The sequence below is a fragment of the Didymosphaeria variabile genome (assembly GCF_027946475.1).
Source record: "Didymosphaeria variabile strain IMI 356815 chromosome Unknown scaffold_5, whole genome shotgun sequence".
In the NCBI taxonomy this organism is placed as follows: Eukaryota; Fungi; Ascomycota; class Dothideomycetes; order Pleosporales; family Didymosphaeriaceae; genus Didymosphaeria; species Didymosphaeria variabile.
In genome coordinates this window covers 2,094,570-2,116,239 of record NW_026611624.1, presented here as the reverse complement: position 1 = coordinate 2,116,239, position 21,670 = coordinate 2,094,570, and the positions used below count along the sequence as shown (strand labels likewise).

Here is a 21,670-nt window from a genome sequence, read left to right as displayed (position 1 = left end):
ACACGACATCACGTTGAGTTTGTTGGCAGGCAGACATCGCATTGCCTCTTGGATTTGCTCCACCACCAGCAAGGGCGTGCTCTAGACAGTGAAAACGAATAGTCCGGCAGAGGAAGGTGGGTACTAATCGATCATGTGAATACTACTACGGTTGCTGGTAAGAAGTGTATTTGCAACAGTGAAACACCGTCGCAGTCACCATTGGCAGGACGTCCGGAGCGAAGATTTTGGCTTGTCAGTAGTTTTTTGTTCTACTAAGCGAAATGTTCTGGGACGCCCGAGCGTAATGCAGAAATCGCCTTGATATCGTAATTCCTAAAGCCCGCCTGATCCAGGAACTGCCGTAATGCACATGAACACCGATGCCCTGTTTTCAACCACTCCTGACAATCATAACCCCTTAACGCTTCTTCTGCTGCGATTCCTTGAGCACCTTCTTGACGACCTTCTGCTCCTCGATGAGGAAAGCGCGGACGATGCGGTCCTGGACGCAGCTGGCGCATCGCGAACCGCCGTAGGCGCGCTGGACGGTCTTCTTGGGGCGGGAGACGGTGGCGTACTCGCGGGGGCGGAGGGCAGGAATACCAGGGAGCTTGGTACCGCAGTCCTAAAATTGTCAACACTTGTTCATCGCGGTTGGGATCTTGTCACATACACCGCACTTGGGGGCGGTGCCCTTCTTCTTGATGTGCAGGTATCGGAGCTGGCCGCCAGGAGTCTTGATCACGCGGACATTGTTGCTGGAGGTGTTGTACGGGGCCCGTCGGCGCTGCCTACAGTCAGTCTCGAGTTTCAATCTTTCCAACAGTTCCAATATTGCGGCTTCGGAAAGCCCTCTGATGCGGGCAAACGTACGTAAGTAAGTCTAGTGGACGGCATTTTGATGGTGTTCCCGAAGATTCAGACGGAGGAGTTACTGTAATGGTTGTAAGCGACGTTCGAACGAATATGCGTATGCGAGCGATGAAAAGTGTTCGTACCTGATCTGTCAAAGGTAATTAGTATCGCAAGTAGAAGTGGATGCGCGTTGTGGCAGACTTACCGCGGGTGTTGCTGTTGTCGACGGTCGTTGGACTTTCGCGATGGCTCGGACTGTGTGGGAAGCGCGCTCGCTTAATTTTTCGGGGAGGCGCTAGTCATGTGCCAAGCCTCACGTGAGCCCGTCGCGGCCTTGCGCGCAGGAGAAATATCATCACCCGCCACTTGCTGTGCATCGCGAGTCCCTCCATCGCGTGGGGTATCAATTCCTTCACGACGCGTCTATTTCCTCTTGATACCCCCCTTGTTCGGTCGCAGGATCTATCTTCTCGACCGCTGCGCGCCGTCCGACGCCCATTTCGAGAGCTTTAGGTTCCGTCTCCTAAGCTTGAGTCGCGACCAGCGCATCAATCAGTCTTCCGCTGCAGCGCATGCTGTAGCTGGGCCAAAGGTAACCGATCCCATCTCGGCCACTTTATTCACCAGATTGCAAACTCTGTCGCGATTTACAAGCTTTCTTTGGCCGCCATCACCAGCAATATCGCGACTACGGCCTCGATATACCTTGCCGGTAAACATTCAGTTCATTCCCACTGACTCCACCAAGACACTTTCAGCCAGACCGTAGACCACGATGGCTTTCCCACCGCCACCGCCGCCTCCTCCCCAGGGGCACCTGGCTCTGCATTTGGAGCTCTTCCCCCGCCACCACCACCTCCGGGACCTCCTGGCACTGTAGGTCCACCAGGCCTACGACCGCCCGTTGACCCACAGGTCGCAAAGTTCGCGCAGAAGAAGAAGGACTGGCTACGACGACAACGGCAGAGATTTGGTGAGAGGCGAAAGGCAGGGTTCGTCGAGACCCAGAAGGCGGACCTTCCTCCGGAGCACTTGCGCAAAGTTTTCAGGGACATTGGAGATGTGTCGCAAAAGAAGTTTACCAGCGACAAGCGAAGCTACCTGGGTGCGCTCAAATTTATGCCCCATGCGGTCTTGAAGCTCCTGGAGAACATGCCTATGCCATGGGAGAGCAGACGCGATGTCAAGGTTCTTTACCACACAAATGGATGTTTGACTCTAGTCAACGAGGTTCCTCGTGTGATCGAGCCCGTGTTTCATGCACAATGGGCCGCCATGTGGATTGCGATGCGCAAAGAGAAGAGTGACCGACGGCATTTCAAGCGCATGCGATTTCCGCCATTCGATGACGAAGAACCTCCTATGTCATACTCGGAGAATATTGAGGATGTGGAGCCATTGGAGCCAATCCAATTGGAATTAGATGAGGAGGAGGATAACCCGGTATACGACTGGTTTTACGAGCACCGACCTCTGCTCGATACGCCACACGTCAACGGACCGAGCTACGAGAAATGGAACCTGGATTTGCCTCAAATGGCGACGCTCTATCGTCTCAGTGACAAGTTGCTGAGCGACCTGGTGGACAAGAACTACTTTCACATGTTTGATTTGGATAGTTTCTTGACTGCGAAAGCCCTTAACGTAGCAATCCCGGGAGGACCCCGCTTCGAACCTCTGTACAAGGATATCGACCCAAATGACGAGGACTTTGGCGAATTCAATGCGATCGACCGCATTATTTTCCGGTCCCCCATACGAACCGAATATCGTGTATCGTTCCCGTTCCTTTACAATTCCCTTCCACGATCCGTCAAGCTTGCGTGGTACTCTCACCCCCAAGTTGTGTACGTTCGCAGCGATAATCCTGATCTTCCGGCATTTTACTTCGACCCCATCATTAATCCAATCTCATTGCGCGCGGTAGCGCCGAAGAACATCACGGTTAGCCATGAGGATGAAGTTTTCGGTTACGGAAACGAGGAGGACGACGAAGACGACTTCCAACTTCCTGATGACGTTGAACCTTTTATGGCCGAAGAAGAACTTTACACCGATGAGACAGCTTCAGCTATTGCCTTGTGGTGGGCGCCGCATCCGTTCGACAAGCGCTCAGGCAGGATGGTGCGAGCGCAGGATGTTCCCCTCGTGAAGCAGTGGTATCTCGAACACGTCCCTGCGGGACAGCCCGTCAAGGTACGAGTGTCGTATCAGAAGCTTCTGAAGACCTACGTGTTGAACGAGCTCCACAACCGACCTTCAAAGGCACAGAATAAGCAGAATTTGATGACCACACTGAAAGGCACCAAATTTTTCCAACAAACCAAAATTGATTGGGTGGAGGCCGGTCTGCAGGTGTGTCGGCAAGGTTTCAACATGTTGAACTTGCTCATTCATCGAAAGAACCTTACTTACCTGCACCTCGATTACAACTTCAACCTGAAGCCGGTCAAGACGCTTACCACTAAAGAACGAAAGAAGTCGCGTTTCGGAAACGCTTTCCACCTGATGCGCGAGATCTTACGTTTGACCAAGCTTATTGTCGATGCCCAGGTGCAGTACCGGCTTGGCAACATTGATGCTTTCCAACTTGCCGATGGTATTCTATACGCTTTCAACCATGTCGGTCAGCTTACGGGAATGTACCGCTACAAGTACAAGTTGATGCACCAGATCCGGTCGTGCAAAGATTTGAAGCATCTCATCTACTATCGGTTCAACTCCGGTCCCGTTGGAAAAGGCCCTGGGTGCGGTTTCTGGGCCCCAGCATGGAGAGTGTGGCTGTTCTTCATGCGCGGTATCATTCCACTGTTGGAGCGGTGGCTTGGTAACCTTCTTTCTCGACAATTTGAAGGTCGACATAGCAAGGGTGTTGCGAAGACAGTCACCAAGCAGCGTGTGGAGTCTCACTTCGATCTCGAGCTTCGCGCTGCGGTGATGAGTGATCTCATGGACATGATGCCCGAGGGCATCAAGCAGAACAAGGTCAATACGGTTCTGCAGCATCTTTCGGAAGCCTGGAGATGTTGGAAGAGCAACATCCCGTGGAAGGTGCCAGGCCTCCCAGCGCCGATTGAGAACATCATTCTCCGTTATGTCAAGAGCAAGGCCGATTGGTGGATCTCTGTTGCTCATTACAACCGAGAACGCATTCGGCGCGGCGCGACTGTCGACAAGACAGTTGCCAAAAAGAATCTGGGAAGACTGACGCGTCTGTGGTTAAAGGCTGAGCAGGAACGTCAGCACAACTACATGAAGGACGGTCCTTACGTCTCGTCAGAAGAGGCTGTTGCCATCTACACAACGATGGTCCATTGGCTGGAGGCGAGGAAGTTTCAGCCCATTCCTTTCCCTAGTGTGTCTTACAAGCACGACACGAAGATTCTAATTCTTGCACTTGAGCGCCTACGTGAAGCGTACTCAGTCAAGGGTCGCCTGAACCAGAGTCAGCGCGAGGAGCTCGCACTGATTGAACAGGCCTATGATTCACCCGGAACGACCTTGGCGAGGATCAAACGATTTTTGCTCACGCAGCGCGCGTTCAAAGAAGTTGGCATCGACATGAATGACAATTACAGCACAATCAACCCTGTATACGATATCGAGCCCATGGAGAAGATCACGGATGCCTATCTTGATCAGTACCTGTGGTACCAAGCCGATCAGCGCCATTTGTTCCCAGGCTGGATCAAGCCTTCCGATTCCGAAGTTCCTCCATTACTCACTTACAAGTGGGCCCAGGGTATCAATAACCTGGATAAGGTCTGGGAGCATCAAGATGGAGAATGCAATGTCCTGATCGAGACGCAATTATCCAAGGTGTATGAGAAGATGGATCTAACGCTGCTCAACCGTCTGCTCCGTTTGATCATGGACCACAATCTGGCGGACTACATCACCGCCAAGAACAACGTCCAGCTCAACTACAAGGACATGAACCACGTCAATGCTTACGGCATGATTCGAGGTCTACAGTTCTCCGGCTTTGTTTTCCAGTTCTACGGGCTTGTCTTGGATATCTTGTTGCTTGGTTTGACGCGAGCGAACGAGATCGCAGGTGCTCCGGAGAGCCCCAACGACTTCCTTCAATTTAAGGACAAGGAAACTGAAGTTCGCCACCCCATTCGTCTCTACACCAGATATATTGACCGTATCTGGGTCTTTTTCCGATTCTCTGCCGAGGAATCTAGGGACTTGATTCAGAGATTCTTGACCGAGAATCCTGATCCTAACTTCGAAAATGTTATCGGCTACCGCAACAAAAAGTGCTGGCCACGTGATTCCAGGATGCGTCTGATGCGTCACGACGTCAATCTCGGACGTGCTGTATTCTGGGACCTGAAGAACCGTCTGCCTAGATCGATCACCACGATTGAGTGGGACGACACCTTCGCGAGTGTGTACAGCCGCGACAACCCCAACCTCCTCTTCTCCATGAACGGATTTGAAGTGCGCATCCTGCCTAAGATTCGCAACCTCAACGAGGAATTCCCTACGAAGGATAGCGTGTGGTCTCTCGTTGACAATGCTACGAAAGAGCGCACTGCACATGCCTTCCTTCAGGTTACTGAGGAGGACATTCAAAAGTTTAATAACCGCATTCGGCAAATCCTGATGTCTTCCGGATCGACGACATTCACTAAGATCGCAAATAAGTGGAACACTACGCTTATTGCGCTGTTTACGTACTACCGTGAAGCAGCAGTCTCTACAGTCAACCTGCTTGACACCATTGTCAAGTGCGAGACAAAGATTCAGACGCGTGTAAAGATAGGTCTAAACTCTAAAATGCCCTCCCGTTTCCCGCCAGCCGTCTTTTATACTCCGAAAGAACTGGGTGGTCTGGGCATGATATCGGGGTCACACATCCTGATTCCCGCCAGCGACAAGCGATGGTTCAAGCAAACCGATACTGGTATCACACACTTCCGTGCTGGTATGTCTCACGATGAAGAGACACTGATACCGAACATCTTTCGGTACATCATTCCATGGGAGTCTGAGTTCATCGACTCGCAGCGTGTGTGGATGGAATATTCACAAAAGCGACAAGAAGCGCACCAACAGAATCGACGACTAACACTAGAGGACCTGGAAGACAGCTGGGACAGGGGTCTACCTCGTATCAACACTTTGTTCCAGAAGGACCGTAGCACTCTCAGTTTCGACAAAGGTTTCCGGGCAAGGACCGAGTTCAAGATCTACCAGCACATGAAGAGCAATCCATTCTGGTGGACGAGCCAGCGACACGACGGTAAACTGTGGAACCTCAACGCGTACAGGACGGATGTCATTCAGGCTTTGGGTGGTGTGGAAACCATTCTCGAGCACACTCTCTTCAAGGCGACTGCGTTCCCGTCCTGGGAGGGCCTGTTCTGGGAAAAGGTACGTGATTTACAATTTTCCGTCATATTCTGGCATTATGTGTCATCTCAGGGTGCGCAAGTAACCAAGCTTTGACGAATAACAGCCACATTGATGCGAATTAAGCTAATTGGTGATAGGCATCTGGGTTTGAAGAATCGATGAAGTTCAAGAAACTGACGAACGCCCAACGATCCGGTTTGAACCAAATTCCTAACCGTCGATTCACTCTTTGGTGGTCCCCCACAATCAACCGTGCCAACGTCTATGTCGGTTTCCAGGTCCAACTGGACTTGACTGGCATTTTCCTACACGGCAAGATTCCGACGCTGAAGATCTCTTTGATCCAGATTTTCCGTGCCCATTTGTGGCAGAAGATCCACGAGTCCGTTGTAATGGATCTGTGCCAAGTCTTTGACCAGGAATTAGAAGCTTTAGGCATTGAGACGGTGCAGAAGGAGACTATTCATCCTCGAAAGTCGTACAAGATGAACAGCTCCTGTGCTGACATCTTGCTGTTCGCCAGCCACAAGTGGAGCGTCTCAAACCCGTCTCCTCTTCAAGACAACAAGGATCAAATGGGCGCTACCACGACGAACAAGTTCTGGATCGATGTTCAACTGCGCTATGGTGATTATGATTCCCATGACATTGAGCGTTACGTCCGCGCAAAGTATCTTGACTACACTCAAGATAGTATGAGCATTTATCCATCGGCTACCGGTTTGATGATTGCCATCGACCTGGCCTACAACTTGTACTCGGCATATGGCCAATACTTCCCCGGTCTTAAGCAGCTTGTGCAACAGGCTATGGCCAAGGTCATGAAGGCTAATCCCGCTCTATACGTTCTTCGTGAGCGCATTCGAAAGGGTTTACAGTTGTACGCTTCGGAAAGCAACCAAGAATTCTTGAACTCTCAGAACTACTCCGAGTTGTTCAGCAACCAAGTTCAGCTGTTCATTGACGACACCAACGTCTACCGCGTCACTATTCACAAGACCTTTGAGGGTAACTTGACCACCAAGCCCATCAATGGTGCCATCTTCATCTTCAACCCTCGAACTGGACAACTTTTCCTGAAGATCATTCACACCAGTGTCTGGGCTGGACAGAAGCGTCTTGGTCAGTTGGCTAAATGGAAGACTGCAGAAGAAGTCGCGGCTCTCATTCGATCGCTGCCCGTGGAAGAACAACCGAAACAGCTGATCGTCACTCGCAAGGGTCTACTCGATCCCCTTGAGGTCCATTTGCTCGATTTCCCGAACATCTCTATTCGCGCATCAGAGCTTCAGCTTCCTTTCCAAGCTGCGATGAAGGTTGAGAAGCTCGGTGACATGATTCTCCGCGCGACTGGACCTCAGATGGTGCTTTTCAACCTCTACGACGAATGGCTGAAGACGATCTCATCGTATACCGCTTTCTCGCGTTTAATCCTTATATTGCGCGCTTTGCACGTGAATCAAGATAAGACAAAGTTGCTTTTGCGCCCTGACAAGACAGTCATTACACAAGAGCATCACATCTGGCCCACGCTAGGTGACGATGAGTGGATCAAGGTCGAGGTGCAGCTCCGTGATCTTATTCTCAACGACTACGGCAAGAAGAACAACGTCAACACTTCCTCACTGACTAGTAGTGAAGTGCGCGACATAATCTTGGGAATGGAGATTTCGGCGCCTTCCATGCAGCGTCAACAAGCTGCCGAGATCGATGCGCAACAACAGGAGCAGCAACAGCTGACCGCTGTGACTACGAAGACTCAGAACATTCACGGCGAAGAGATGGTTGTTACTACCACATCTCAATACGAGCAAGCATCATTCGCTTCTAAGACGGAGTGGCGCACCAGAGCAGTCGCAACTTCGAACTTGCGTACACGTGCGAACAATATCTACATCAACTCGGAAGATGTCAAAGAAGAAGGCCATTTCACCTATGTCATGCCAAAGAACGTCTTGAAGCGATTCATCACCATCGCAGATTTGCGGGTGCAGGTTGCAGGCTACCTGTACGGACGATCACCGCCAGACAACGAACAGGTCAAGGAAATTGTTACCATTGTCATGATACCGCAGGTTGGCAACACGCGCGATGTCCAGCTACCCAAGACCTTGCCGCATCACGAATATCTGAACGACCTTGAGCCTCTCGGTATCATTCACACTGTCAGCGGCAACGAGCCTCCTTACATGCAAGCCAGCGATGTAACCCAGCACGCTCGCTTGATGAACACTCACTCGAGCTGGGATAAGAAGACTGTATCCATGACCGTGTCATTCACGCCCGGTTCAGTTTCGCTCGCCGCCTGGGCCCTCACGCCAGCAGGTTACAAATGGGGTGCGGACAACAAGGACACTATGTCCGACAGCCCGTCTGGCTTCTCCACCAGTTTCGGTGAGAAGTGCCAGCTTTTATTATCCGACAAGATTCGCGGCTACTTCCTAGTCCCCGACAACGGTATTTGGAATTACAGCTTCCTGGGCAGCGCTTTTGGAACGGTGGAGAAAAGGCCTGTCAACGTCAAATTAGACACGCCGGCGAGATTCTATGATGGCGTGCATCGGCCGCTGCATTTCCATAATTTTGCAGAGCTCGAGGATGTCTGGGTTGATCGGGAGAACACTTTTGAGTAATTGGAAGTTTTGGGGTGTAAGAGTGTATATCAGTTCGGCGTTGGGGGGTAACCGGCGTTGACGCATAGTCAATTTTTGGGATCGTGGCATGTCGATAGCATTTGGGAACGGTGTGGAATTGTGAGGTAAAAAGGTGTATAACTGCATGTAATAGTCTGATTCACAAATGTATCTGAATGTCCTTGGACCAGGCTTTCGACCGTTCTCGCTCAGTCGGCCGGCCCTCGGGAACGCATGCTCTGTCATGACCATGTCACATTGCAGACCGCTTTCGTCCCCTACGACCTACTCAGAAAAGGAAAGTGACATAGAGTTACGCTGCTCAAGGTGGGACTCCACAGATGCTTGGCTTCGACCGTAGGATCTGTCTAGCAGGGATCAAACATTAGCCGAGTACATCTCAATGGTTGACTGTTACTCGGTGCTCGCTATTCATTGCTCAATTATCAGAAGGACCACCGTCTCGAAAGAGGCGCAGACGGCGACGCGTTCACTCACGCTTGGGGATTTGACGATACAGGATTATCTCAAGAATCCGTGTATATCCCGTAACACGTATTATACCGCATATACGGGGTAGTCTTGTATGAGATATTTATCATCTAACTTATAGCTAGACTAGGCTATATATGGCCCTTTTATATATTATCCTTCTTGTATAAGCGAGGCACCCTATTAGTAATATGTACCTAGGCTTAGCAATACCGCATTAGAATTTTGATCCTGTAAATACTGGCCGTATTACTGCGTAAGGATATGGTCAAGGCACATTCCTACTCACGCTGAGTATTCGGTCCCCGGAGGGTGTGCATAGTAATGGACATACGGATACCTTTTCACTAGTATGGATAGCTAGGAGAGTGCTTCCACCGAAGAGGAAAATCTTCGGAAAACGCCTTACACTTGATCTCGAGGCTGACGCTGACCTGCCGAAGTGCCGATTGCACTTGCACTCCAAATTGTGCGTCCGCTTGGTTGATGTATCGAGCAAACACGGCGCGAATTGAATGAAAGCTTCTCACTTCGTAGATGATATGAAAAGTGAAGCTAGGTTGAGCAACAATAGCGCTGTCTCGGAAGCAGTGAACAACATCATCAATAATCCAGTGGCTAAGGGAGTTGTAGTGGATCTCCTGAGCCCCAGAAATCCCTAATCACAGAAATGCTCAGTATGAGGTGCAGTTTATCTAATGTAAGCCTCTCCACAGGGTAAGATCTGCATTTACGCACTGACAGACAAACCTTAATGGCCTTGTCAGCAGTGAGTGGAACGTGGGACTGCTGGATAAACCCTTACGCAACAAACTCATAAAACTCATCTCTCAGCATTCACAAGCGTACACAGCCTCCAGAGCGTACGAATCTCTATGCATATTGCAATCTGCAACCCGGACTTCGTCCGTAGCGCAACCTGCTGAATGTAGTATAAAAGAGCCTAGTTTCCTCGCCGGACAAGAGTGCCTCAACAACCGTTGCAACCATCCTATACCATGGCGAAAACAAAACTCGCAGCAGTAGCGCTCTTCACGCTCCTGCAGTCCGCTGCCGCACATTGTACGCCCTTTTCCCATTCAAACGCACTCTTCGCCTCTTGACAAACCCACCAGATTACTTCCCCCACCTCATCGTCAACGGTACAATGACCCCCGAATTCAAATACGTTCGCGAGGTCGCCCCTGCAGAAGGGGACTACTCCGGCAGCCCAGACGGCTACAATGGCAAAGAATCTCCCGTCTACGGCGAGTTCGAGGACAAATACATGACGGACGTGCGTTGCGGCCGAGATGCCTTTGCCACAGGGGCATCCAAGACCGAAACAGCAATCATCGAAGCGGGAAGCGAGGTTGGGTTTCATATCAAGGTACGCCTTTTCCTTATTTACTCTTGTTCTTGCACGCGTATGAGATGGTAGTTGATAATCGAGGGTATATAGGAGTTCAAGGACACGCAATTCAATAATGGGATTTTTCATCCGGGCCCGGCACAGGCATACATGAGCAAGTCTGAGGACCTGACTGCAGATGAGGGGGGCGGCGACTGGTTCAAAATCTACTACCTCGGGCCTGATAGCGATACTCACTGGGCTACGGATGGTGCGCATCAGATCAACTTCACCATTCCGCTCACCACCCCACCAGGTACTTGTACGTCGACCCTTCCTCCCCTCCCTATAGCTTCTTCTTTATCGCTAACAAATTTATTTTCTCAAGATCTCCTCCGGCTCGAAGTCCCCTTCCCGATCAAAGACTGGCCCGGCCACAGCCAATGGTACGTCAACTGCGCACACGTCGAGATTGTGGGCGTAGGCGGAGGCACACCCGGTCCGACGATCAGAATTCCGGATGATTATAGCAGCTACGATGAGGGGATTGGGATGACGACTCCAGGCGTAGAATTCGATGCGGGGCTGAATAAGTACGTTCCGCCAGGGCCAAAGGTTTGGACAGGTTAGAGGGCTCACGTTCGAGGATTTGGAGTGGTATTAGCAGTGGTGAGAATGTATAAACAACCCATGGGTTGGGAGGGGGGCAGTTGATGGGGGTCGCTCGTTCACGTTTAAGATCTCAGACCTAGCATAATCCATGAGAAACGTTGTGGTCATTAGACCGAGATGAGTATAACTTGCTTAACCCACCGCTCTGCCGCAGGCACTAGACTAAAAGATAATATATGTGTGAGAAATGATGTTCACAAACAATGCCATGGGAAAGACCGAAGTCTCCAAATGTGCGCCCAAACAAGTGCAATGACGCTGATGTACAAGGGAACGCCAAGACCAATGCATAAAAGAGGAATCTCACTTCATCACCTATTTCGCCACTTTTTCCCGTTGCCTCCTCTAGATCTGGGATTTCCTTTTACTTCCACTCTGTCTCCTCGGTCGTTCCTAACGACTTTCCCTCCGGCTGTCTGGAGGAATGCCAGGCACCAGAACCTTGAACGGCATATCCCTTCCCGGTTGACTCGCTCCAATCCCCATCCCTATCCCCATTGGTGGATACGGACTAACATGACTTGGAGCGGGTGCCAGCGGAGGGGGGCCATTGCTCTTAGGCCGTGGTGCTGTCCTCGGGCCATACGGGGTCGGATATGCGGACATTGGAACCTGCGGTGGCAAAGGCGCAGGCGCGAGCGTGCGACCTGGCCCCGGGGGCGGCGGTGGTATGGCGGAGGGAAGCGCGGCGAGCGGAGTGGATTGCATGACAAGGGAAGGTGGCGGTGGGTACGAGACAGGCGGCGCATGCGCGGTTGAAGGTGATGGTGCGGTAAAGGGCGCCGGTGGAGGCGGGTGTGAGTGGAAAGCCTGAACCTCTTGAGGAGCTGGCGGTGGTGGAGGCGGTACGTGCGGGTCGGGATAGAATAGAATTTGGCGGTGTTGCGGCTCTGGATTTGGTTTCGCGGCCGGTGATCCGGCACCTGATGTCCTGCCGCCTCGCCGGCCGGTACCCGAGTTGGAGCGCGAGGTGGGTGGTTTGGGTGGCGTGCCACTCTTCTCGTCGGCTTCTTTTTGGCGGGCCTTACGTTCGGCCCACCAAATGGTCATGGATTGACTGCGCTTCTCGCTCTTAACGCGTGGCTTCTTCCGTGAACCGGAGGCCGAGTTATTTGCAGAGTCATCATAGGGGTTGCTATACTGGCTCAGTGGAGTGGTGTTCATGTAAGTGTCAGGAGTATGTGCGCTCGGATGTGGTCCTGCGCCTGATTCCTGGTAGGCATAAGGCTGAGGCGTAGCTTGAAAGACGGTCTCTGTAGAATTTGGACCGATAACGGGAGGTGCGACAGCCGCGCCCACAGGCGTATTCAACGTGAACTGGTTCTGGCCTTCGCTCATCGACTGAAGAGCAGGTGGATGTCCATTCGGCGCATGTGCTGATGGGATGGGCTCGTCTTCTTCGAATAATCTCTTCCTAGGCCCTTTTTGGCTGTATCCGCCACGTCCTCTGCCTCCTCTACCTCCACCTCTGCCTCTGCCTCCTCTTGTAGCTGGTCGAACAGAATGTTCTTCGTCGTCCACCGAGTCAGCGTTCGAGGCACCGTCATCTCCGGAGCTAGTCACCGCAGACTCTTCTCGCATCTCTTGAACTCGTGGGTGAAGCAGGCCTTTCCCACGCTTGATGCGCCCATCTGGCTCGGGGGTCGCAGATGCGGCAGGCTCAGCCGGCTTAGCATACTTGCTGACGCCCTTTTTTCGCGCGCCACCCCAACCGTTATGTTTCTTCGGCGTGGTAGTACCCGTCCCTGCGTCACTTCCCTCGAATCGGCGTGTTGCCCGGCGTTGTCGCTTGGTAGGCCGACCTTCTTCGTCCTCCTCCTCTTCCTCACTAGGAGCAGCAGAGTCTAGCATAGCATTCGCGCGGCGCTGTCGCAGTTCCCTACCGCCGGATTGCTCATGGCCCGGGCGTTGAATGAACGGATCTTGGAAGCCTGGTTCTGTTATTTTTGGATTGTAGGTGTAACCATAAATGTCTGCCTCTTTTATGTCTTCATATACGAGCGGATTGATAGCGACTCGACCACCGTTGCAAGGCTTCTTGGGCGGGTGCGCATGAGGAGCAGTCTATCGGATCAGCATATTATTGCGAATAGAAACCTGGAACCACCTACCCGAGCGTCTAACCGAAGATACTCATCTTGCCACGCCTTCAAAATCCTTTGCGTGTTCTCCGCCAGCGCATACAAGCTCTCAGTGCTCCGTTGTGCGAGAGGGAATTTCGTCAATGAAGCGATGACATCTTGAACGTCGACCATAGGTTCGAACCTCTTCTGCAAAAGGTAGTCGGCTCTATCCTCGCATTCGGCCTCGATGGGACTGGGTAAACCTTCAATCCAAGGTCCAGGAAGATCAGAATCGGAGAGCGCATCATCCTCTGGATCTAGAGGAGGCAGTTTTGGCGGGGGTATGGGCGTTGAGGTACCTTCTTTCGGGGTTCTTGTTCGCGAGGCCGACTTGACTGGCAGCGATATCTTGGGTACGGCGACTGGAACAGGAATCCTGGCGTCTGGATCTTTGTAGGCCTGCACGAGTGCTGGGGGTGGCGAGCCCGGCGGTGTCTGGGATGGCCAGTCGACGTCCGCCATTTCCTCATCGTCCACATTTTCTTCTTTCTGATGTTTCTTTTGAACATCGCCAAGATCATCGTCGGTCAGGTCGTTCATGGTTTCCTCGGCATCTGTAAACTCGTTCATGGTTTCCTCTTCCAGTTCGGGCGATCGCTTAGCGTCCTCGACAGGCGACTCCTGATTGGACGGCTCCTCATCGTCTTCTTCCACTAACGGAAAGGCGGGTGCAGCATTGCGAGATGGTCGAGTGCGCAGAGGAGATGTCGTGCGTGGTGCAGCAGATGCTGTTCCACCTCTGCCTCCACGACTTCCTCTGCCCCTTCCTCCTCTGCCGCGACCGCCCCTGCTACCGCGACCACCGCGGCCACGGCCCCTGCCCCGGGTAGCGGCAGGCTGGGGCGAAGGAATCTCGTCGCTCTCGTCATCACTCATGGTATCAGAATGAGGGAAGAGGGTGTTCAGCGCAGGTGGCTCCGATCGTTCGCTGAATCTCCGTTTCCTGAAAATTTTCTGCTCTTTGAGGCCGTCCAAGAAATCGCGTGGAAGGCCAAACACGTGGAAAATGGGCGCCTCATAAATGCCGTAGACAACATTACCGGCTTCGAGGTCCGCGTAATTGGCAATACTTGAAGCTTGACGAGTAGTCTTCCTCGTCTGTGGAGTGGTGCTGGATCGATGTGAATTGGCTTTTGGTGACACAATATCCGGCTTGCTGTCTGGTTTTGCAGCTGACTTTGGACCGCGACCAGAACGGGTTCGCGAAGGCGGCTCATCATCCTGCTGATTTGCGTTTCGGCGCTGCGACGAGCGCCCGGCAAGATTCCTAGGACCAGCCATTGCTGCGGAGTGACAGCTCAACGATATGGTTGCGGTCAACGGGAAGGGAAGAGTGGATTCAATTCATGGAATGGTAGGTACCGTCCCGAGGGAGGCGTAGCGCGATCGCAGTCAGGGTGACAGTCGCAATGCGCCAAAAGAAGACAACGAAGTCGGCGCGCAGCGCTGGAAGATTGGTAAATCGAGAATTCTTGAAAGCAAAGCAATTCTCCGCACTTTCAGCGATTCCTCAATCCAAATGGAGATGGTTGATGCTGGCAGGCGTGATCTTTGTCTTGAGGCGCTCGTGGCTGCTCGTGCAAAACCCGATCTTGGCACTACGCTCTGATTGGCCGCCTATTGCTCTGGCATATGCAGCACCAACAATGGCCGCTGCACTCCACTATAGCTCCGCTCTGTATGCAGCTTCCCTATTGTCTATCCTGACATTCTCCAGACACGGTTCCGACACAACAAGCTGCACAGCACAGTGACTACCTCCACTATGCCGCCTAAGACGGTCGAGGAGCAACTGGCCGAGCTCGAAATGGAGGCGGAGGCACCCGCTGCACCCCCGCCCAAGACCTCCAAGACCGCCAAAGCTCCGCGCAAGACAGCCCAGCAGGACATCGACGCACTCAAGGAGCTCGAGGAGCTCGAGGCGCTTGAGAAGTTCCAGGCGCCCGAAGCGCCACGGCCTTCCAGTCGCTCAAATACACCGAAGCTATCGTCGTCGTCGACCGCCTCTAGTAAAAAGGCAGGCGTTGCAACGCCGTCGTCCAGCGGTTCCGGGCGTACCAGCGAGGAGAAAGCGCAGCCAACGAGAAAATCGGGAGAGAGCGCACGCTCATTCCACCAGAGTTTTGCTCCTACTGAAGAGGAGCCTGTAAAGCCAGCAGAAGCACCCCAGCAACAATCGGGCGGATGGGGATGGGGAGGCTTCAGTGTCGGGGGTCTGTTATCGACAGCGACAGCGACCGCCGATGCAGCGAGAAAGCGGGCTGAAGCAGCATATCAAGAACTGCAGAAGAACGAGGAAGCACAGCGGTGGGCAGAGCAAGTACGAGGAGTGCGAGGAAATGTCAATCTGGGAGCATTGCGTGGACTCGGTATGCTCCTCGTTTACTACCTCCCATTTGAACACAATTGACACCACATAGGAGAGGAACTGCAGAAACGCGCCATCCCGACCTTCACAAACCTTGTCCACACCCTCGCCCCGCCCATCTCCCAACACGAGCGCCTCCAGATCCACATTACCCACGACCTTATCGGATACCCTTCGCTCGATCCCATTATCTACCAGACCTTCTCTTCAGTGATGTCACAAGTTGAGGGAGGTGACCTGCTTGTCATCCAGCGAGGCTCAGAGTCGACACAGCGAAGTTCGACAGATGGTCATCGCGGCAGCAGTGCAGGCTGGAATGACGGCCCATGGTGGCGCGATACCGACAAGCGGGACTTGAGCGTCGTCAAAGGACTTCCGGAGGGCACGAAGCTCGTCAGAGTAAGTGCTGAGAGCTACGCGACTGAATTCTTCAACGCAAGAGGAGGCTTGGAAGAAGCAGCGAAGCAGGCGACCGAGGTTCTGAGCGAGTCAAATCCCGTCCGAAGTAGTGACATCTTCTTAGCTGTACAGGCGATCAGCTACACTACGCCGGAAGAGCTCTTCAAGACTTCGCCGTCGTCGGAGGAGAAGGTGAACAATGTCGAGGAACCCAAGGAGACAGAGGAGCTGGTTGTTTTTGCTGTCTATTTGCACGACCCTATCCACGGCATCAGCTATAAAGCACTCAGTCAGGCATTCCCTGCGAAGTGGGTTGAGTGGCTTGATGCGCCAGCGCCGACTGAAGAAGCTGGAGAGGAGCCACAACTGCCCGCAGAGATCCAGCAGATCATCCAAGATGGAGGTGTTGATCCTCGTGAGTGGGCTGCCGAATGGATGTCCGAGGTTATTAGCCTCAGTGTCGGTGTTGTTGCCCAACGCTACGTCGCGCGCAGAATGGGTGTGGGTGAGGGCGGTATTGGCCGTGGGAAGGCGCGTGAAGCAGTCGTTGAAGCCGGAGGTGGTGAAGCTGCCCGCGCTGGTATCATCTGATAAGCATGCGTCTTGGTCCTTCATTAGCATCAATACCTCTCCCGGCGTTCTGGATCTGTTGCGAATGGCGCATTATCTATTTCAATTGGATTTGTAGCGATTCAGGCAATGCAACTTTCATTGACGCACGCTAGTCAACCCGTGTCTTGCGTACAAACTCGTTCCTAGTTCCCAGCCCCCCGCTCTTCCCTGGCGCATGCGTGAGGCATTACATCGATACCACAATCTGCCCCACGCAGGCAGATCTCGGAACCTACGACCATGTTTTTACTTAGTACCTCTGTGACGTTTTGGCGCGCCATGTCCCTTCTGCAACCATTCAAGGTCTTTAGAATCTCCTCAAAGAGCATGCCGCTCTTCCTTCCTCTCATGACTGTGCCTGTTCCGGTGTCTTTCCCTATACACCCAATGTGGAATTATCTCAGGTCGCCCTCATCTTTCATTTCTTCCCACTCCCTTCCTTGTTGATTTTCTGTCCTCCAATTCGGCCCTCCTTCTTCCCGCCCTTCAGCAACTCCAAATGCCCCGCTTTCTCCGCGAGCAGCTTCTCCGTTTTCACTGTCAGTTGACTCGTGGCTTTCTTCTTCAACTTCTGTTGCGATACGAGATTTTGCTTTTTCGGCTTGATTACGCGGTTGCCATGTTGAGGGCCGGTGGGCCTGAATGAAGAGTTAGTAAGTGGTGTTGGGAGGGGACGAGAAGAAATACTTTTTAGGAGCGGAAGACTTGCGGGGTTTGACGGCGCCCTGGGCCATTTTTATTATCTAGTAGAACGCTGGTGGAGTGCTAGAGTGGCGAAAAGAGATGTATGGGCTCGTGCTGGGACGTGGTGAATGTTTTGGAAATTGGCGCAAAGTTGAGTTATGGTAGAGGATCTATTGTTGCGGCCAAAAAGTTCGCGACAGATTCCGCGGGGGAGGCTAGTGTGGGGAGGGGTTAGCGCGGCTGCAGGGATGGCATGTTCAATGTCCTACAGCGGCGCAACCCATGCATTGCACATCACAACTGCACATTGCGTAAAACCCATCGATGAAGGTAGGATTAGGCTCAGTACCGTTGGATTCCTGCGAATGATCGAGGCATGTCTTTCCAGGATCTCGAGTTACGCCTCCAAACATAAAGCTAGAGGAACTAAAGATGAGACAGTCTCAGGCTGCAGTACCAGGCCAAAGGTTCAGATACCGCATTGCTGACCCTGGGGTGAAACATTCTAATCAAGTCATTAATGGGGCGCTGTACCGATCTAAATACACAATGGAAATCGGCTTTTGACGCATATACTTCACACGCTTTCCCAGGAAGCCTACCATCTGAGTGTAATCCCTTTTTGCGATGATATTGCACTGTTCTCGCAGGGACAACAGCATCTTTAGACACACTGCTGCATCATGGTGTAGAACTCCTTCAAATAGCTCGTTCGCATTGCGGCAGCCTGAAGACTCGGCCCAAGGCCTGAACGATCTGAAGGAATGCTACAGGCGTTGGGAGTTGTGCGCAGGGGACACGGAGGTCTTCTATTACCACAGCAAGGAGAAGGGGAGGAGGGGGAGGAGGAGGATCGGTGAGCACTGCATGATACAGTGTCTCGTCAAACTTTGGCTACCTCCCAGGTCATGTGGATCCAGGGGAACAATGCGGTACACGAAGTTGTGACACAGAAGTGTAGAGGCGAGTTTTGTTGATATGAAGGGGACTTCGTTGGGCTTACATCTGGGTGTGTCGAGCTCTTCATGTTCCCATGTACCAGCCAGAACTTCACAGAATAATCTTCAACATTACCTGGGTGCAGCCCTTCGCATAGTGTCGGGGATTGGGTACAGTCGTGCATGGACGTGTATGTCGGCCGTACTGTATCAGGTCACACACCTGGACTTGCATCATAACGTGAGTTACCCTAGAGTGCGTTATCTCACATGTCACAATCATTGTTTGTTCACTTTCCAAGCTTGGAGCCGGTCTTCATCTTGACTTGAGCCTTATGTCGTCCGTGATCGGGTATACCTGATACAGATGCAGCCGCACCGTTGGCGCCTCGCTTAACTGCCGGTATTCTCGCCGTCGGAGTCATTCCCGCACGCCAAAAACTTGCACTACCCGCGCCTATTCCACCGCACCAATTGCTTCCTCCGGTCAACAAAATACGTCTCTTTGTATTGGCTGCTGACCATCAGCTAGTGGGTTAACCTTGCGGTAACTCGTGGGAAGCTCCACGAGCCCCTCCTTGAATGGCAGCTCCGAGGTCATCAAAGAACCTGCGGCGGCTTTTAGAAGCTTGGTGCCCCCACGAAAGAGGATTATTCACTTATCGCGTGTGACACGAATAAGCGTATTTCTTCGTGGAGTTTCCCTGAAACTCATTGGCCTCCAATTAGGATACCCTAGTGTCCATTGCACGTGTGGCCCAGTACTGACGTGTACGGCTTCCAGCCCACTTGTTGTATCTGAAGCTCTTGCAACTGTTCTTCATTCATAATCTGGAACATCTTTGAATAATTGATTCCAGACATTTACAATGGATCCTCGCAACGCAGAACAAGAGACCCAGCCAGAGGAGCCTCGATTCCTGAACTTCAAACACCAACCCGAAGGCACACAACGAGACGGAAAGCCTGTATTAAACCGATGGTCTACTACGCTCACGAATGGCCATGACTTCCCAGGAGCGCAGGTAATTCCTCATTTACGTGGATCTTCGAAGCCATATTTCTAATATCACATACGAGAAAGGCTATGCTATACGCAGCCGGTGTTCCCAACAAACAAGCGATGAAAACGCAACCCCACGTCGGTATCGCGAGCGTTTGGTGGGAAGGTAATCCTTGCAAGTAAGTCTCCCACGTGCCGACGCTATCTGTATATATTAACAAACACGCAGCATGCATTGTAAGTTTCCTATTTGGCACTTGTACATCAATTCTGGAAAGCTAGTCGAAAAGAACAAGGGGTCCGATAAGCATTAGCTTGGGTAGAGAAGACCCAGAACTGACGCTCACCCGTATAGTGCTCGACCTAGGAAAAGAAGTCAAAAAGAACTGTGTTGAAGATGATATGCTCGCGTGGCAATACAACACCGTTGGAGTGTCGGATGGAATCACAATGGGAGGAGAAGGTACGTCAACATCCAACTCAAATCAATTCATCTGACCAGAATCAAAGGAATGCGTTTCTCCCTCCAAACCCGCGAGATCATAGCCGACTCCATCGAGACCGTAACCTGCGCGCAACACCACGACGCCTGCATCGCGATCCCGGGCTGCGACAAGAACATGCCAGGCGTCATCATGGCCTTTGCGCGGCACAACCGGCCCTCCCTCATGATTTACGGTGGCAGCATCAAGCCAGGCTACTCTGAGACTCTAAAGAAGCCCATCAATATCAGTACGGCTTATGAGGGCTTTGGCGCGTACGTGTACAAGACGCTAAAGAGTGCTGAGGAGGGGAAGTTTAGTCCTGATGAGATTATGGAGGATATCGAGAAAAATGCGTGTCCTGGGGCGGGGGCGTGTGGCGGGATGTACACGGCGAATACTATGAGCACGAGTATTGAGGGTACATGTCACCTTTTCCTGATGGGAGAATGGGACGGCGAAGCTAACGTGAGACAGCAATGGGCCTCTCTCTTCCCAACTCTTCGACCACGCCAGCAGAAAGCCCAGCGAAGATGCGCGAATGTGCCAAAGCCGCTGCCGCAATCCGCGTCTGCATGGAGCAGAACATCACGCCTCGTAAACTCATGACCAAGGCATCTTTCGAGAACGCCCTCGTCATGATGATGGCTCTCGGTGGCTCTACAAACGCCGTTTTGCATCTCCTCGCGATGGCTGGTACGGCGGGTGTACCACTGAGTCTGGATGACTTCCAACGCGTTTCAGATAAGATTCCTTTCCTTGCGGACCTTGCTCCTTCTGGGAAATACTTCGCAGCCGACCTCTTTGAAATCGGTGGCATGCCCGCGGTCATGAAGTTGATGGTCGCGGCAGGCTTGCTAAACGGCGATATTCCGACCGTCACAGGCAAGACGTTGAAAGAGAACATCGAGCCGTACCCATCGCTGCCTCAGGATCAGGCCATTATCCGGCCTTTGAACAACCCCATAAAGAAGACTGGCCATATTGAAATTTTGAGAGGTAATCTTGCGCCATTGGGTGCAGTAGCGAAGATCACTGGCAAAGAAGGGCTGCTTTTCAAGGGCAAGGCATTGGTGTTTGATAAGGAGCATGAGCTCGATGCCGCTCTGAACGCGGGCACTATCCCACGCGGCGAAAATGTGGTTGTGGTCGTGCGCTACGAGGGACCAAAGGGTGGTCCAGGAATGCCAGAGCAGCTCAAGGCGAGTGCAGCCATCATGGGTGCGAAGTTGACGAACATTGCATTGATTACGGATGGGCGGTACTCAGGTGCATCGCATGGCTTTATTGTTGGACACATATGCCCTGAGGCCGCGGTGGGTGGACCGGTGGCCGTGGTCAGGAATGGAGATGTGATTACGATTGATGCGGAGAAAAACCGGATCGACATGGATGTATCTGACGAGGAGATCCAGAGGAGACTGAAAGAGTGGAAGAAGCCGAAGGCGGCAGTGACGAGGGGTGTACTTGCGAAGTATGCTAGGCTGGTGGGTGATGCGAGTACGGGAGCGATGACGGACCTATTCTAGAGTCAGTTGGGAGAAATTACGCAGTGGGTTGTTACGTTCGAGTTGGCGTTAGCGAGGTTGGTTGTAGTCCTAGACGAGGTAGATGCACATGCACAAGATAGATTTCACAAAGAATCGAAGAGTTGGTATCATTGATAATGCAATAGGCAAAGCCCACTTTCATTTTTCGAGGCCCGAGGCTTTCAAGCCTAGCGCATTCAT

The 21,670-nt window shown here is 52.4% G+C and overlaps 7 protein-coding genes across 7 annotated transcripts; 4 read left to right on the top strand and 3 right to left on the bottom strand.

Moving 5' to 3' along the window:
• Positions 1-400: 400 nt before the first annotated feature.
• Positions 401-879, bottom strand: RPL34B (60S ribosomal protein L34B; the record flags this gene model as incomplete). The annotated part of the gene is made up of 3 exons (XM_056215947.1): positions 401-607; positions 656-769; positions 856-879. 3 exons carry the CDS (start codon positions 877-879, stop codon positions 401-403), a joined length of 345 nt encoding a protein of 114 aa, XP_056070194.1.
• A 259-nt stretch (positions 880-1,138) lies between these two features.
• Positions 1,139-8,837, top strand: PRP8 (pre-mRNA-splicing factor 8; the record flags this gene model as incomplete). Its single annotated transcript, XM_056215946.1, has 3 exons — positions 1,139-1,154; positions 1,586-6,222; positions 6,342-8,837. The coding sequence occupies 3 exons, from the start codon at positions 1,139-1,141 to the stop codon at positions 8,835-8,837; spliced, it is 7,149 nt and encodes a 2,382-aa protein (XP_056070193.1).
• A 1,639-nt stretch (positions 8,838-10,476) lies between these two features.
• N0V89_007180 (uncharacterized protein) lies at positions 10,477-11,289 on the top strand (the record flags this gene model as incomplete). The annotated part of the gene is made up of 3 exons (XM_056215945.1): positions 10,477-10,698; positions 10,771-10,981; positions 11,048-11,289. 3 exons carry the CDS (start codon positions 10,477-10,479, stop codon positions 11,287-11,289), a joined length of 675 nt encoding a protein of 224 aa, XP_056070192.1.
• A 435-nt stretch (positions 11,290-11,724) lies between these two features.
• N0V89_007179 (uncharacterized protein) lies at positions 11,725-14,735 on the bottom strand (the record flags this gene model as incomplete). Its single annotated transcript, XM_056215944.1, has 2 exons — positions 11,725-13,395; positions 13,443-14,735. The coding sequence occupies 2 exons, from the start codon at positions 14,733-14,735 to the stop codon at positions 11,725-11,727; spliced, it is 2,964 nt and encodes a 987-aa protein (XP_056070191.1).
• A 484-nt stretch (positions 14,736-15,219) lies between these two features.
• N0V89_007178 (uncharacterized protein) lies at positions 15,220-16,812 on the top strand (the record flags this gene model as incomplete). Its single annotated transcript, XM_056215943.1, has 2 exons — positions 15,220-15,823; positions 15,875-16,812. 2 exons carry the CDS (start codon positions 15,220-15,222, stop codon positions 16,810-16,812), a joined length of 1,542 nt encoding a protein of 513 aa, XP_056070190.1.
• A 439-nt stretch (positions 16,813-17,251) lies between these two features.
• Positions 17,252-17,567, bottom strand: N0V89_007177 (uncharacterized protein; the record flags this gene model as incomplete). Its single annotated transcript, XM_056215942.1, has 2 exons — positions 17,252-17,471; positions 17,521-17,567. The coding sequence occupies 2 exons, from the start codon at positions 17,565-17,567 to the stop codon at positions 17,252-17,254; spliced, it is 267 nt and encodes an 88-aa protein (XP_056070189.1).
• A 1,757-nt stretch (positions 17,568-19,324) lies between these two features.
• N0V89_007176 (uncharacterized protein) lies at positions 19,325-21,469 on the top strand (the record flags this gene model as incomplete). The annotated part of the gene is made up of 6 exons (XM_056215941.1): positions 19,325-19,480; positions 19,540-19,637; positions 19,688-19,695; positions 19,814-19,921; positions 19,969-20,361; positions 20,418-21,469. The coding sequence occupies 6 exons, from the start codon at positions 19,325-19,327 to the stop codon at positions 21,467-21,469; spliced, it is 1,815 nt and encodes a 604-aa protein (XP_056070188.1).
• Positions 21,470-21,670: the final 201 nt, after the last annotated feature.